Source organism: Lutra lutra, chromosome 14, assembly GCF_902655055.1.
Source record: "Lutra lutra chromosome 14, mLutLut1.2, whole genome shotgun sequence".
Taxonomy (NCBI): domain Eukaryota; kingdom Metazoa; phylum Chordata; class Mammalia; order Carnivora; family Mustelidae; genus Lutra; species Lutra lutra.
In genome coordinates, this window is record NC_062291.1 from 86,264,199 (window position 1) to 86,281,698 (window position 17,500).

At 52.8% G+C, this 17,500-nt stretch overlaps 1 protein-coding gene across 14 annotated transcripts in view; it reads right to left on the reverse strand.

The window, feature by feature from the left end:
- Positions 1-17,500, reverse strand: part of EBF3 (EBF transcription factor 3) — a 119,431-nt gene that overhangs the window by 36,380 nt on the left and 65,551 nt on the right. For 9 of the 14 annotated variants that reach the window (XM_047702821.1, XM_047702819.1, XM_047702818.1 and 6 more), the window contains exons 7-8: positions 4,538-4,619; positions 714-858 (exon numbers count right to left, since the gene is read on the reverse strand). In XM_047702821.1, coding sequence (XP_047558777.1) covers positions 714-858; positions 4,538-4,619 — 227 coding nt within the window. The remainder of the gene's footprint in view (positions 1-713; positions 859-4,537; positions 4,620-17,500) is intronic. The other 5 variants (XM_047702820.1, XM_047702817.1, XM_047702813.1 and 2 more) reach the window with 1 other exon arrangement.

Here is a 17,500-nt window from a genome sequence, read left to right on the forward strand (position 1 = left end):
ACATCGGTTGAATCTCGGGGTTACTGGGAGTATTTTGGTACAGAGAATGAGAATCCTACTGTACGGGGGTGGGAAGAATCGTGGGGGCATGCGTGAGTGAGGGGCTGGGGGAAGGCCTTCTGCGTCTGGTGTTTCTGAGCCCTGACTCCATGTAAAGACCACCGTGCCCCCGTGCGGTTGCCTATCACTCTCACCAAAATTCTCCTCTTTTAACAAGCAAAACAAGAAGTTGGTCACTTGGAAGCATTTGGTACAAAACATTTTATGCTGTTGGTTTTTTTCCCTCACTCCCCTCACCCTGCCCCCCACCCACTCCAGCCAGGGATAGGAAAGGTCCTCGGAGTCTGTTCTGAGCTGATGGGCCCAGGATGTGACCACCCCCTGAAACGTGCACGGAGTATCTGGGGATGACCTTCTGGATGGGGGCTTAGGATAGCCCAAATGAAACCAAATAAATTAAAACTGCAAGACAAGCTCTAAGCAAAAGAAAGCTTAGAAACAAACGATACAGTGAAGCCCATGGCAGGGGAGGTGGGTGAGGCCTGAATAGGTGAGGGGCGGCAGGAGAGGACCCCGGGGGTGGGCTGGGGGGGGGTAGTGTGCAGACCTGGGAGGGGCCCCTGGTGAGGGCAGTGCGGCGTGAATCAACATAAAGGTGGTGCAAAGGAAAAGAAGCATCGCAAAGAAAAAAGACATGTAACATGTGTGCCTACCATTTTCCAGATAAGAAGGGGCCGTACCTTCTGACGGGTCTAGGCGGCGGGCCCGCCGCCCGTGTTTGGAATTGTTGTGCACAAACATGTTGTCGGACACGGCCAGCACGTGGCCGTCCACGTTGACTGTTGTCGACACAACAACCTGCGAAGACGAAGCGGACGTGAAATGTGCGGGCGAAGGGAAGAGACGGGAGCCTCCGCCAGCCCCGCGGCGCGCCCCGAGCCGCGCGCACCGAGCTCCGGGCCACGCGCACCGGGCCACGCGCACCGAGCTCCGGGCCACGCGCACCGGGCCACGCGCACCGAGCTCCGGGCCACGCGCACCGGGCCGCGCGCACCGAGCTCAGAGCTGTAGGCACCGGGCCGCACGTACGGAGCTCCGAGCCCGCGCACCCGGCCGCCCCTGCCCGCGGTCGGCTCCCTGACCGTCAGCACCTGCACCTTTTTCGGCTCGTGGGGGTGGGCAGGCTGTTTTGCTTTGTTTTGACTCGAGATTGCTTCTCTTCAAAACCCGCTACACTAATTACAGTTTAATCTCCTATTATGCTAACAAGTGAATTCAATTCAGAGAAATATTCTTCTAGCCATTAGCTTCAGAAACACCCCTCTAGCCGCTCATTTTAAAGCTGCTTTGATTGATCTGTTCACATATTGATTAGATCGTTTATCTAATTAAAATTAGTTCACTTGAGACTGTCCTGTCTTGAAGAGTTGTGAGGACTCCGAGTTGCCAAAAACAGGCTTCTTAGATCAGAAGCACTAGAGCTACCCCAGCCCATCATCCGTGGTCCCCGGGTAGATTTGACAATTACATCTAATGTCTGGTAACAAACCTTCTTGCCTCTGAAAAGACCAAGCTGAATATTAGTGACAGCATTTTTAACCCAAAGCAAGACTCCTTTCTCAAGTTCACTGCGGAGGCTGGCAAGGACCTTGGTGCCAACAGGAGGGCCCCTTCCAATGGACAACCTTGCCAACCCCGGGCGCCTTCCCAAGCAGCCCAGAAATGGCGCCCCTTAATGGACTCAGGAAATGGGAATCACTACCCATCCTTAAGATGTTTCTTAAACAGGGGGGCTGTGTGGCCTATTGTTTTCAGAAGAGCTGATGAGAGTAGCGAAGACACAAGCCCTGATTCAGTCTGAGTCAAACAGTAGGGCTCGGGTGGCTGAGGCTGACCTTGGGAGTGCGGGAGCCTGGCCTTGGCCACATGTGGGCAGTGGTGAGGGCCAGCAGCACCTCGAGAAGGACAGCCCCACAGAGAAACATGCCGCTGGACGGGGGGGGGGGGGCTGGAAAGGCGTCCAGTTCGCGTCTGGTCTCCCCGCCCGGTCTGCACATGTCCAAACACACATGGAAAAGGACTACTGAAAGCCGAAGCTACCATGGACCGTGGTTAACAGAACACGGTTCATGCCATGGAGCCGACGGAGGACAGCAACATCGGGGCAACTGGGAGGGAGGCTGCACCCAGCGGGTGTGTGGGGACGCTCAGAACCTTCCATGGGTTCCTCCCGAAAACATAAAACTGCTCTTTAAGAAACCAGTCTGTTAGAGGAACACCAGGTGTCTCAGTCGGTTAGGCGTCCGACTCTCAATTTCAGCCAGGGTCAAGATCTCGGGGCTGTGGGATGGAGCCCGCGTTGGGCTCTGTGCTCACCAGCGATTCTGCCTGAGAGTCCCTCTCCCTCTGCCCCTTCCCCCACCCCCCAAAAAAACTATTAGAAAAATAATAAATAAAATTGATCAAACAAAATAAATTGCATTTTCAAGGGTAAAGAAAAGGTCAAAGCTGCCTATATAAATATATGTATGTATATGTGCATGTATGTACATGTGTCAACATATGTGTAATTGACTTTTTCATAAAAAGTCTCAGGCCCCACAGGAAGATTGGGAAGCAGGGGCCATACCCACCATACCCCAAAACTCCTCCCAGGGTCAGCCTCCTTGACACTCTTTCCCAGGTAGACCTCGCCAAGACGGCTGCAGTCTCACAGTGCTGGGCCCTCTAAGCCTCAAAACACGGTAGGTACGTTCTTCATCATCCCCACGTCCAGTCTCAGACCTGACAGTCTCCTCTTGTCGACGGCCACCCACGGACAGGGCGGGCACATACAGCAGCCTGGCCGCCTCTGCCCCCAGGACGTGGGGCTCGGGGGAACAGGCACCGTCACCTGAGTGAGAGGCACGGCCACGGAATGAACGCTGAGCCACAGACTTGACCTTCTCCAAGTTCTTAGGCCACGATACGTAAAAGAAGCAAGAAAGGTAAAAATAAATTAAAAAAAAAAAAAAAAAGGACACTGCCTTTGCTCTGTCCTCTCTATCTAGGTCAGTCACCGAGGGAAAAACGAGTGGCTCAGCAGAGAAAGCAGACAAGCTGCGTTGAGTTTCTTGGTCTGGGTCGGGCCTGCCGTGCACCTGCAGGAAGGTGCTGATTGGGGAAGCCTGCTGCAAATATTGTGGAGGCCCAGACCAGCTCTTAGGTCCTGCACAACCTTCTGAGAGACGGGATGCCAGGCCAAGGAGAGCAGAGCAGGTCCTTCTTTCTAGTAACTGTGGGCCCACGTGCGACTGATGGCGTGTGGGCCGATGGCAAGACAATGTGCACCTTCCGCTCTGCTCCAGTGGGCAGAGGCCACCGTGAAACCTGGCACCAGAAAGTAGAGGCAGCCCAGCTGTTTACAAGAGACACTGTTCCCACCTACAGACCATGACTGTGGACCAGCCCACAGACCCTTCTCTGATTGGCTGGCTGGCTGTGAAGACAAATGTCACATGTCCTAAAGGACTAGAAGGGAAGTTAAATTGCTAAAGATGACCTCGAGCGGTCTGAGGGAACTCATCCGACCTAGCATTCGTTCCCACTAGCCCCCACCTTCTCCTCTGGCTGGTAGGGACGAGCAGCAGTTCTGCATCTCAGCCCAGAATAGTTTTACAATTAAAATCAGCAAAATAATGCACTGTGCGTGGAGTACCTCTCAGCCTGAAGTAACTCCTGATGGTTCGCAAAGATTTGCACTCACTGATAACCCCCCAGCTCTCTACCTTCTTGCCTTGATCTGAAATATTCTGAAGCAGCCCAGAAAAGGAGTCAGCCTGCAGCCAGCAACGTGGCTCTAGCAATTAGGCATAGGCGTAAGGACGCAGAACACATCAACCCTGAGGAAAAGGAAGCTGAGCTGAGGGAACATTCTGGACTTTGGAGAGGCCACATCAAACAGGTGCAGCTCCCTTCCTGAGGAGGGCCCAAGGTCCCGTGCTCAGCCAACAGGCTGCACTAGGGCTCTGACCCACGGAGAATCCACCCATCAATCCCTGAAAGAAGACCCCGGCAGGGGCCCCAAGCTCTCATCGGCTGTACATGGCTACATATAGCTGAGGAGCCAGGCTAGGCTGTGGACCAACATATCGGAAGAGACTCTAAAGCAGTCATTCTGAAACACACCTACGAGGTTCACCACGGCCGAGCGTCCGGGGGAGCCCAACTTAACCTGCGGCTCTGACAACTCTGACTTCCAGGTACCTGGCCGCCCAACGCAGGGGCGGGATGTGGCATGACCGCCTGGTGCACCTTAGAAGCCAGGGTCACGCTGTCAGAGCCAACTCCGGTGCGCACAGACTCGATGAGTCTGGCATACGGAAGAGGCCAAATCATTCTTAAAGCAAAGCGATTTAAATATTCTATCTGACGAGCCAGTCCTGGTTTGCTCCCAAGCCTGTGGAGAACTATAGACCGTTTTCTGCACAATCGCAACATCAGAGTTCAAATTGCACGGCCAAGCCCAGACGGGGGCCCGCGCCGGAGGGCTGTGTACCTGGAATCTTCGCATGTCCCGGGGGTTGCCTGCATTCTTCAAACAGTTCTGATTGCACTTGAGGAAAAACTTTAGAAAGAATCTATAAAAATACAAAAAACGGATATGTGTTAGGGTCATGACACAAACTCACAGACTTTACAAAGAAAGACACTGTTGGCACGGGCAGCGGTGGAGGCTCCCTGCCGCCCCGTGCTCGCCACCCGACAGGGGCAGGACTGGGAGCCGCCGCCGGCCCCTGGGTCCGAGGGCCAGCACAGACGATGTCCACAGACTGACATCTGTCCTGACATTACGGTCTCCACGCTTTATGACAACAGTTGCAACTTAGACTGGCTGTTCCTTGCCTGGCCCTATGCACAGTGACCCGTCGGGGACTGTCAGCCCAGACAGGGATGCCCACTTTGGCAAATAAAGACATGGGATACCGAGTTACCTCTGAGCTCCAAGTAGATGACAAATACCTTTTTAGGACAGGTACGTCCCAAAGCATCCCTAGCATAAAAAAACTGTCATTTACCCTTAACTCCCGTGTAACGGCACGTGCTCAGCTTGATCTGGCAGCCGAGGCCAGAGGACACTGCTGCCCAGGTAAACAGCCCTTCCCAGACTAATGTTTTAAAAGTTACAGGGAGCGCAACTCTTAAGAAAAGGGAGCGCTGTGGTTGTGCTTTAAGGGCCACAGTGACATCTGTGAAGGGTCTACACGTGTTTTTGAGGAAAAAGGTAATGACTCAGCGGCAACAAAGCTGCGGCTCAGGCGGAGAGGCTTGGGCTCAGGGGCCCAAGCGCTTCTACTTCCTGCCAAGCTCTGCTCTTGTGTTTTGAAGCATGAAGATTCAGGGGTCCTGACAGTGTGTTGAGATGCTGTGACAAAAACCTCATCACACTGTCCCCTCCGTGCCCGCGTGCTCGCTGACAAGGACAGAAGGGCTCTGGCTCACGATCAGAGCGCATGGCGCTGGGCAGCCTGGCTGGAGGGCCAGGACAGGGGACGCAGGGGTCTCGTCCCTACACCCCTCCACCTTGTCCAAGGCCTCGGCCACCGTGGGCCGCGCCAGGGGGCAGGGGTCTCTGGGCTGACACACGTGCCCTCTCCCGCCGACCCGTCCGGCAAGGCTACCAACAAACCCTTCCCTCTTTTCTGCCCAAATGTCCCCTGCCCTACTTGAGATCATTCATTTTTTCATGAAGTTTCACAGGATTCCCTTGAACTCAACCCTGTGGTCAAGGTCCCTTGTTGACACTGATCCTATCAGAAAACAAAAAAGACCCCACAGACCAAGGTGCATTTCCCTCTCTGTGCTCCCGGACGACTTTCCGCCGCGGCCGAAGAGAAACGCCGTTGATGGGAAGAGGGAGAGCGGCGGCTTCGCTGACTGTCCTCCCGCGCCACCAGGACCCACTGTTTTCGGCCAGAATTTACATCTTTTATTAGCTCACCTCAGCCCTGCACCTCGCGCGCTGCCTCCCGGCGCCATCTGCCACCCGCACGTCCAGTAAGTCACTTGATATTCCACCCACCGATTTTTCCTAACAACCGCCGTGCAATTAAACTCCGCGCGCTCTGCAGAGAGGTAAATTAGACGCACCTGCGGCCGCCCCGCGCGGAACCGCATCAGGAAGGCCCTAACAAGGTGAGGGCGTCACAAAGTTATCGTCCTGTCAGGCAATTAGGTTTTCACTTCGGGGACAGCCACATGGTGCAATTATGCCACACATTACCGCCCGGCTAATCTGAGCAGGCGCCGGCAAGCAGTGCCCGTCTGCAGCGGGCGGCGCCGGGAGCTTCTGGGACCGTGCGGGCTCTTCTCTTCTCTTCTCTGTTTTCTTTTCGTTCCTTTCTTACCAACCCCTTCCGGAGGAGGTTACTTTATTTTCCTTGGTGTCTTTTCAGGTGGTTCACCTTTTGCCTCTAAGACAGCAGAGCGAGCGCCGAAGGTGGTCTGAACCACCGGGCCGGGATGGGGGACGGGGCCTAGTGCTCTCGGGTCTCGACCGCCACGGCCGCAAGCGGAACTTGGCACAAAGCTGGGCACTGGGCCCCATGAACCTCTCGGCATTCTTGGGGCCGGGCTCTGGCTCAGGAACACACACGTTGGTTTGGGGGGTGGCAACAGTAGGTTTGTCTTTGACCCCAAGTGTTCCGTGAGCTGTGGACGCGCACGACCCCAAGGGCAGGACGCCCTCCACGCGCTCCGGTCCCAACCGCGCAGACACGATACAGCACAATACTGAGGGCCAGAGACAGGAAGCTTTGGCCAGAGCCTTGTCCGGGTCACGTCTAAGCAAAGGAGTCCGCTAGGCCTCTTGCTCAGGTGAACGGCCTGGGAGAGCCCGCAGGGCCGTAGCTTAGAGGGTTGCGGGCGCCCACCAGGGCTTGGCGAGACGCCCATGCCGACGTCTGGGGAGCGTGAGGACGCAGGATGCCCTCCCAGTGAAGTCCGATGATGACGCTCACCCTTTTACTCAATTACCCTGTGACTGGCTTTCCTCCTACAACATATCCAATGGCCACTTTACATATCTCACTTCCGGACTCTGATACACAGAGGGTTTAATACTCTTGTTATGAAAGGAAAAATCTTTCCTATGTCAGAAAATCTTTGGCTTTAACACCAATAAACTCTTTATTCCTGCTAAACATGGATTTGCTGCTCGATGGCGAAGAGGCGATAAAAATTCGAACCTGTCATTAGTACACTACACTTAATTGTGTACAGTGTGCTTTCCACCGCATCTGTTGGCCCATCATCAAAATGACCATTATGTACACTAATTCCCTGACCCTGTCTTTATTTCCCTAAAGAGCCATCAGCTTTCACAGTAGGTACCAGAGTAAATCAAGCTTGAAATATGGGCTTTATTTACTTGTTTCTCTCAGGCAGGAGGGAAGGCAGCAGCCCAGGGCAAACTGCTTCCCGTCCGCTGAAACTCCCCAGTAATATCCTGCTCGGAGACCACGCACCCCCTCCTGGAAAGTTCTCAGTTGCGACTAGAAGGGGGAGACGTAGGATCTCATGCCTTTGGAAACCAGGTTTCGGCCTGCAGAGTGGGCAGGGATTTGAAGAGGAGGCCACGCGGACCACCCCCAGCGCTCGCACACACGCGGGTTCCGGGGGGTGGGGGGAGGGCGCCTCTCATGCACCAGCACCCGGGAAGGCGGGCGCAGGGTCCCAGCCCGGGGAGAGCCGCTGGCTCCAGCCACAGCACCCCGCAGGCCCTTGCGTCCGCGGGGACGACCCAGTGGCCACAGCCACGCCCGCCGAGCGAAGTTGAAGTCCGCCCCGGCCGCCTCCCTCACAGTGTCCTCTCCGCCGAGCATCCCAGCGGCCCCAGACGCGCCCGGTGGCAGACGAGGACACCACGAGCGGGGCCGCCGCCGCAGGACACGGGACCAGCCGCTCCAACGGGAGCCCACCCTCAGCACCGCCCCTGACAAGGGGCCGAGCCCCCGGCACAGTAACTCATTCCCGAGTCCGCTCCACTTCTGTGTGTTTTAGCTGTGAATTAGTTCATTTATATTTACTTTTATGAAGCTGATTAGCCAGAGCTTCTCTATCTGATGAAAATCATTTTAATTGTAGTGTTAGGCTCCTGTGTAATATCCATTACATTATGAACTGTTCAAATCCTACATGGGCTTCGCATAAATTGGCCCTTTGTGTGCACGCAGGCAATTAGGACAAACAGCTCTCCTTTAAACGGCTGCACAACTTTGTGGTGGTGTTCAGGACAATCAGAAACAAAGGAGGCTGCTTAATTGTAATTTAATGGAATATCAAGGAGTCCGTGGCATTAGACGCTGGCAACAGAGAGCAGGAGAGAAAAATTAACTGCAATTATGTTTGATTAAAGCTATCCTTCTCAATAATCAGCGGTCCTGACAGGCCATGGGGCTCTCGTGGGTTCCAGGATGGCAAAAGGTGTTGAGCAATATTAGGGCCAATAAAGGGGATATTAGCATAGCTAATTACAGCCCTGCAAAACCTGTAAAGGGGGCCTCTGTGTATTGTAATGTGTGAAATAATTGGACAAGGCCGTTATCAATTACATAAGGAATGAATTTGGTTTGTCAGAGAAAAGCTGATGAGATGCATTTCATCTGACACCATCCCCTTCCCTCATGTTTCCAGTAGCTAAGAACTTGCCCACTTTTATCAAAAGCTGCAACTTAGCAGTGGCCAAATCACTGATAAAATTATCTTGCCAGCAAGTGTTAGGTAATTAATACCACTCACCATCACCACCTTCCCCACACTGCTACTTCTCACCTAGCTGAAGCCACTAATCATGTAATAATGATTTTTTTCCCTCTGGTCAAAGGAGAAATAGATTGTCTCCTTAGAAATGCAGTGGGCTTGGTGTGCGCACCCTGGCGATTGAGGAGAAAAAAGGAACTTGGAGCAGTTTTAATTGCTTGCCTTTTGCACATGGGTTTCACTTGTTTGAAATTACCTCCTCTCAGCATTTCGGGAATCCTATACGTAGGGATTTTTTTTTTTTTTTTTTAAATCACCAAGTCTTAGAGTCTTCTGGAGCTCGTCTTGCCACTGCCTGAAAACGTGAGTGACAGCGTGATGCAAAGTGTGAGCCCGACAGGCCGTCTGAAGCGTGCTCAGGCCCCACCTGAGCACAGGCTAACCCACAGGGCTCAGAGCAAAGAGCTCTGGCTTGCAGCAGACTTCTCCCACGTCTCAATTCCAGCCTCCGTCCCAGCAGGCACGGCCTCCTCTTCTGGTCCTCCACTCTGGGCAATACGGGAAATTTGAGTCAAGAATGAAAAATATTGATATCATTTTTGTGCGGGGGAGGGGGAAGGGAGCGCTCGACTTTCCATTTTAAGGCTGAGCTCTTAACAAGTAGCAAATGAAGACAGCCACGGATAGACCCCCCATGTCATCAGTCAGAACACCCAAAGCATCCATGTGTGGGTCATGGCGCTGACAGCTTCCAGAGGTCACCGGAGAACCCCATTCCAGACCAACTCTCACACTTGTAGTTCCTGAAACCAGAACACAAAACCAGGAAGCTGTTTTCATAGCATCACCTTGACAAGGAAGAATATGGGGTACCGACCAGAAAACACAGCTGCCAAAGTCGCCACCCACTGGTCGTGGCCAGGGGCTAGGAGAAGGGGGCAGTAGGGAAGCAATGCCTCAGTGGCCCAGGGTCTCCTTTTGGGGGCAACAGAAGTGTCCGGACCCACAGAGGGGTGATGGTTGCACAATCCTGGGGAAGTACTAAACGCCACTGAACCACACACTTTAAAACGGTTAATTTCGTGTTCTGTCCATCCACAGTGACCCGCCGCAGCCCCCAGTGTCCGCCCCAGCGTGGAGGAGCCTTGTGGAGGGGAGCAGGGCCTCTTGGGGAGTCGGGGCAGTGGCCGCCGCTGCACTCTTGAAAGGAAATAGTTAAAGAGTCAAATTAAAAGATAGAGCCTTTAAGAGACTTTTCCCTGACTGATAAGAAAGTGACCAGTGGAGTGCTTCCTTGAAGTCCCTACTAATTACTGGGAAGTCCCTGAAAGCAGTGGCCGCAGCTGTGGTGTGTGCGCACCCGGCCATCAGCCGCTGGAGTATTGATTACTGAGCAATTCTAGCCGATCGGGTTCTGGTGCTCAGAGACAATGTGCTTCCTTCACAAAACCTGTAATGAGCAGTTCCTATACAAGACTACATTCTGCTGACATCAGATCTGTGCACTGAGATAGTACACAGGTCAATACGTATTGGATTTCCAAAATGCGGGGGTCTGAATGTCAGGCCTCTCTTTTTCTCCCTCTCCTGCCATTAGCTATTACTGGGCTCACGTTCCGTAATGCCATACGGGAGGAACAGTCTGCTCCATTAGGCTGATTTATTCTTCAAATATGCCATGACAAATTGCTCCAACACCAGACTTATTAAATTCTTGTACATTTCAAGTTATGGGTCTCATATACTTGTAGGGCCCACGTGACGTCATCGTGAAGGGGCAGAGGGGGACAGGATGGAATTTTACAGCGGTGCCCCACTGTCTTCCATGAGGGGGCCCCCTCCCCGGCGAGAGGCCCGGGGCTGCCCGGCTCCCCGCCGTGGGATCCCGGGCTCTGTGCGCGCCGCCCCCCGCCCCTGCCCCACATGCGCGGCGTCCTGCATGTAAATACAGGTGGACGAGGATTTGAAAACATCCACGGCTTGACTCGTGGTTCAACAATTACTGGCCTTTGTCTCGAGGCTCCTGCCCCACTGTGGCAGAGCCTGTCTCCAGTGGACTAGAGCTATTTTACTTCCCTTCGCTGTAGTAACCACACCGCATTAACAATATTTGTACTACAATCACCAAGGGACCCACTTCCCAGATTCTATCACTTCTTTATCTCCTGACAAATACCTCACTATCGAACATTATTAGGTTTAGAAAATTAACCCTTCACGGTCCAGAGCTACACTCGGCCCCACCGTCCCTCCAAAGAGTCTTATCGCTAAATTTCTGCTATAATGGTTTTTCTTTTCATCACATTTTCACCAGTGGCTGTCAGGAGGCACTTATAGATACCATGATCTTGTACTTCTGCAATGATTCTCATTAAAATGATGCCACGGAGATCTGATGGGATTTAATAGCTTTTCTGGCCGGTTCAATATCCGCTTCCATAACAGATACTTCCAAGCCCTCCTTTTGGAGAAATTTGTATGACTTGCGTTAAACTTTTCTGGGTGGTTTTAATGTGTTCAGATAAGTAAAACCCAGGTAGGCACTCTGAACGCAAGCGCATCCCGGAGTCCCGGGCTTCTGTCAGCTCCCGGCCCGCCTCGCTGTCAGGACTCGAGTTAGTATTTTCTGTACTGGCGCCTGATACCTCATGATAGTTTTGATAAGGTTATCTGTTTAAAAGGAGTCAACTGCACAACACAGAAGACACGTGAAGTGTACCATATTTGCGCCCGGGCTCTTGTTTCAAGTGCATATCTTCCTTTTCTCTTTACCTATTTCTCTATTTCTAACGGGCGACGCAGCATTGACATTATTTCCTCACCAGATCATTCGCCCTGTCAATCAGTCTGTATTTTGTCTTTCGCTGTGGGCTCATTAAAACAGCTTCCTCACTCCCTCTGGACACTGCTCTATTTGCCAGCTCTGATCACGAAACTCCTTATTTAAGAAAAATGCCAGCATCACTTGGCTCCCGTCAGATGCACCCCTGACTTCCTGCCAGCTCCAGGGGAGACGTCTCCCAGAGACTTTGTGTGCAGAGATGAAATGCCGATGCCGGCCCCAACTTAGGGCTTCGAGCCCCTCCCACCACGTGGGCGCCGGAGCATTTTTCGGGATCTGAAGAGAACGGGGAAGCTCTTCCTGCCTTGCTGACTTTGGAGGGTGATCGAGATTGTTCGCAAAACAAACACGCATTTTTTGTTGTTGTTTTCAGCCCCCCGCCCCCCCCCAGCTCCAAGTGGGAAAGATGTTGTTAGATGTTGTTCATCTCCTGCTCAGATGCGGACCCCCCAATCCACGCCAGCTTAATTAAGAACGATCATCTTTGTGGGCTGAATTATTAATAAAAAAAATCACATTTTAAATCAAGCCCATGCACGCACACAGGACACCAGTGTCGAACCTGCCTATGCCAGCCTCTCTCGCCTTTTAGGTCCTGATTAAAAACTTATTAAAACATTATAAATGATTAATGGGAGCACAGCTCTGAGTGGCAATTATTAGTTTTAATGCAGGTAATGCAGCTTAATGAGGGGGCACATGTGTGCAAAGCTTTAACTTCATTACCCCTGCGTGTCAACAAATACAAGAGAAATGTGTGTCCAGGTCATCCATTACTCGGAACAGCACCGAGCCTTCCCTCTTCCCGTCCCTTTGTTGATGAGCCAGGAGCCATAAATTAACCCCGGTCTGTGGCGCAGGGAAGGGCCGAGGTGTTGAAACCTCGGGAAGCCCGCTCAGCCCCCCACGCCGCCGCACAGGTCTGCGTGTGAGTATTCCACAGATTATCTTTTCCGGGGCCTTCGGCACATGGGGAGTTTTTCCCTGGGGTTGCTGCCTGCTGTCACCGTCTGTGCGGAAAGGAAAGCTCCCAACCATCAGGGCCAATGGCGTTTCTTTCTAGTTTCCGAAGGTTCGAGGAGGAGTTTTGCTCCAGCCTTCCGGCCCCTAATTCGTGTGAGCACAGCGTTCCTAAACATTGGGACATGATGATGCCACATCCCTTGTTCTGAGCGCTCGCGTCCCCAGAGCACTGGGGTTGCGGGGGGGTGGCGAGGAGAGACTGCGCCCAGGGGCCCCGCTGCAAGGCCAGGCTGCAGGGGTGCACCCACACGCCAGGCGGCACCTAGCAGCGGGCCGAGCCCAGGGCCAGGAGCCAACAGGCGGGGGACAGGGGCATCGGGGAGGCTGGGAGCGGGGGTACTCGGGACGCCGCCTCACCCGCCCGGAGCCCACGGCTGGGGGCGTGCCCCCACCCACCTTCTCGCGTCACTTTTCATTCTGTTTTTGTGACAAGCAGCCAGATCCGGGCTGATCTCCTCTATCTGTGTGAAGAGTATCCAGCACTATTTGCATCATTTTATCGCTAATGTATAATATATGGCTCTAAAGTGAGCCCAAGTACTGTCTTGTTACCGAGCATAAAAAAGTAAGGGCAATAAAGACACATTAGTCCTCTCAAGCACAGCGGCTATAATGCAGGCAGGAAAGGTTGCTGCTTTGAGCTGAGAGGCAACCTTTCTGCCTGACTAAGACAATGGAAGAGTAAAGAAAATGTCAAATCAAGAAAAGCTGGATTTAGAGATGAGGCAGCCAGAATGACGTGGGTGCCATATTTTGTGGAACTATAATGCTGTTGGCAGCAAAGATCCGTGTTTCTGATTCATCTAGTGCCGCATGGCAAAGCTTTGTCAGTCTGTGCAAGGTATAAATAATTCAGGGTGAGAGATGGCAATTACAGGGCCCTGCACAACCAAAATGAATATTTTATGAGGACTAAAACTGCTCTGGAATGAATCATACACACGGAGTCGCACACACATGGCGAGTGGGAGCACACGCCAGCCCCAAGAAGAGCGCGGCCCGGCCCTGCCTCCTCCCCGAGCCTCGGCCAGGAGCGCGGCGGCCCGGAGGAAGCAAGCGCGGTGTCCGCGGGCCGCACGGCCCGGCCCCCACAACAGCAGGCTCCTGCGCCCCACACCCCGCACCCAGCACGGAGGCTGGAAGACTGCATCCCCCAACCTTGGCCTGTGGACCCTGTGACTTGGGTCTTTAAGGACGAGTTCTGATTAGCGCCATGGCTTTCTATGGTATCGACGCCGGGGACCTTCTTCCGGCGAGGAGGTGATCCGGCCACACGCACGAGGAGGAAGGACAGTTGCGTTGTCCTCCAGGAAAGCGAGGGACCCGAAGGAGGGGGTGCGCGTGAGCCTCCGCGGGCGTCCCACCTGCACGCCCCGGCCGGCATTTGCGTTCTCCTCCGGCTCCTCCTCAGTCTTCCGGATCGAACCTTGTACGGTGTGCATCGCCGGACAGCGGGGCCCAGCGTGGCTTTGCATGCCTTGAGCCCAAATTCACACATAAAAGTTGCTTTCCTCACTTTGAAAAGCGGTCCTCTCCTAATGGGGGTAGGATTATGCCGAAAGAGATTTTTAAAGACTGAAAGGATGGTTTCATCTGTTACATTTCCTCCAAAAATACTCCTGGTGAACGGCTAGAACAAATAACAACATTGTTCACGAGGCCGAGGAGGCCAGTCCCACTGGTGAATGGCCATTGTGTTTGTCCAGCTACTGATACCTGGGCCTTTGTGGGGGGAAGAAGGCCAGGGGCTGTGACACCAGCACAGCACAAGCGTCCCTCTGTGCAGACACCCCGAGCGGGTCCCCACCACGGTGGGAACAGAACACCAGATCCCTGAGAGGTGGCTTTCTTTAAATCCAACTCCAATGCATTGTTTATGAAAACAAGGCTATTAGGTATATTAATAATTTGATAAATAGGGATTTGCCCTTAATTATTCATGAAGAACATTTGGCAACAGTAAAATTATATTCGCAGAACAGGTTTATAAACCAGCTAATTATAAATTAAGTATGCAAGAGAAAATTGCTAACCTTGAAATTAAAATATTTTATGATTCTGCAATTAGAAAAAGGTAGAGAATTATCCAAACCCCAGTGTGAGCAGGGGCCCCACGGACGGCACAGCACGAGCCAGGGGAGTGACAGCAGAGCGGATGGGCCAGGAAAAGTGGCCCCCCACCCTTGCCATGGAACCATGAGTGATAGTGACTTCATGGACACCGGGCAGCTCTGCTTGTCCTGCTCAAGTGAAACTTCGCAAGGGGACATCCTCACAAAATCAGCGTCTGCTGCACAGCACTGGTGAACACCCCTAGAAAGCCCGTGTCTGCTGAAGGACACTGCACGTCACCTCTGCTGTTGTCAAGCCCTGGCACGTGGGCAGCCCAGCATGTTGCCATTGCTACTACGCTCAGGGTCCACGAGGAGGCCCCTGAAAGTTCCTCTGCCCCCTCCTCACTTTGCTGCCCCCCTCCCCCGCCCCGCTGCGGTGGGGGTCCACAGCGAGCTTGGGGTCCTGAGAGACCACACCGTTGCCAGAGGCAGAGATGCGCAGTGCCACTTGTCCCCACTAGAGGGCCTCTCGCCACGGCATCCATGGGGCGCACTGGGACGCCCTTGTGCAATCAGGACACAGCTCCCCGCCTGCCAGCCAGCTTGGGACAGACCCTTCCTCCCAGCTGGGTGGTCCTGCCCTCCTCCCTGGCTCTTCTGCCCGCCGACCTCCTTGTCGAGGAGCTCCGTCCACACACCCCCACCCACGACCTCGGCAGCCCCCAAGAGCTAAAGGGCCAGCAAGGCCCGTGCGTGAGTTTCAGGAACCCTTGCCTTCCTGGTGTGATTCACAAGGACACACACAGGACTGTCGCTCACGCCGCAGCAGCTCGAGATCCTCAGCCTTCATTCGAGCCGATGCTAAGGGAGCTCAGGAAAGCAGCCAGGATGAATTCATGGAAGAATATTGTGTTTAAACAAAAAAAAAAGGAGGCCGCGGTCCCTAACTTCTTTTCCCGTGGCTACGTGGCAGGTGCCACAAATGCAAGCTGGAGAGACTCCGCAAACACGGAGGTCAGCCCCCACACCTCCACGGATGACATCGTACCTCGGTGACTCTGTGTGCGTGTCCTCCGTGCTCCTGAAATCCAAGACAATGAGCAAGACCCACTTCAGCAGGGTTTTCCTCTTTCTTTTTGGTTCTGCAGAGTCTTGACTTCCCAAGAGCAGAGAGCCTGGTGAATTGCTCACATCATAGAGAAAACAGTGCCGGGAGCGGGCACGCCAGCCTGCCCCAGCCGATGCCCCAACGCTCCAGGACACAGCTGCGGGTCAGGCGGCCAACCAGTCGGCGGGTCTCTGGGAACTCAGATAATGAACATTTTTCTTGGATAAAATCCTTCATCAAGATGCTAGTGGTGTCATCTTGCAGGGCAGACGCTGAAACTTGAAATTAATAAACGACAGAACCTTCAGCAGAGTGGACCCCCCGGCTGTCGGTACCAGCACCCCTGCACCGTGGCCGGGAGGGTCACCACCCCAAGCTCCTGCGGGGCTCTAACCCGGCCACTGCCACGACCCGGAGAACCAGACAAACCTCCATCACTACTTTGCCATCACCCACTCCAGGATCCCCAGGGCCCCGAAGGGACAGCAAAATTTGAGGACAGAGATGACGTCCCTGAATGCCAAGAGGTGTGGCGTGCCCAAAGAGCAGCCTCCAGCCCCCTCCGGCCCCGGCTTCGTGAAGCCCCTTCCACCAATTAGGTTAATGCCATTGGCTGGTACCTAAAGAATTTTTCTATCATTTGGAATATGGACTATTTACCATTCGATAGGATACATTGCTTTCTCTACCTCTGGGATGCGCCCAGATGCTAAGCAACTTCCCCTAACAATATTTAAATTGCTTACAAAGCCTCTCTAAATATTTGCTATGTATTTAGCATGCCTAAGATTTGCCCGTTATCCCAAAGTCTTTTTGTTGTAAATTGCAATTTTACAACTTCATGCTCGTGATATATTTTGACAAAGCTTTGCTGACACCCTCTATTGGCCTCCGAAAGCAAAAGAGCTGATACTCCATGAGCCACCAGAGAACTCTGAATTTGTTGGGAGGCTTGCTGCCACTGTGCCGTCCTCAATCTGCATGGAAAAAGATTAAACATTCAATTTGTTACTTGATAGGCCACAAGGTTCGCCACTTACCATACAAATGGAAAACATTACTGTCATTCCTCAACTTGCTTGCCTGAGTATTTTATTATTTGTAATATTTACTTCAGGGAAATTATGATTCATGTCATATTTATCTTCATGAAAAATGAGCATCTAAATGGAAATCACCTTTTGAATGTACCAGGATATAGTGTAATACTAATATGCTTCATGAACTATAAAATTTAGTCACAGTATATGGATATATTATAGCATGACTTTAATACTCTCACATCAAGCAAATTTTCTCTGTGTTAAGCTGATACTCGGAGCCCTGATTCCAGTTTGATAATCATTACACTTACATGATGGTACAAGTCACTGCCTGTAGATTTATGTCCCCCTCAGCTCTTTTGCATTAATCTGCCTCTGAATAAGCTATTCGCACTTCCTCCGCTGCATGCAGGAAATTGAAATAAGGTGCAAATTTGTCGGCCTTAAATCTGAACAAGCACAGACAGATAGTTTTCACCTGATACCATCCATTTGTTTCAAGTAAATACAAAAGACATTTTTTATTCTTTGTCTTTGTCCTAAGGCCGTTCTTCACGAGAGCGACTGTTGTGTTTTCCCCGCCATATTTATACCCATTTTTGCAGAAGTCGGAGTTAAACGAACTGGTTGCAATTAGCTCGGGTTCCGACTCACGGTGACATCTGCACGGATACACGGGGGCCCCAGCGGA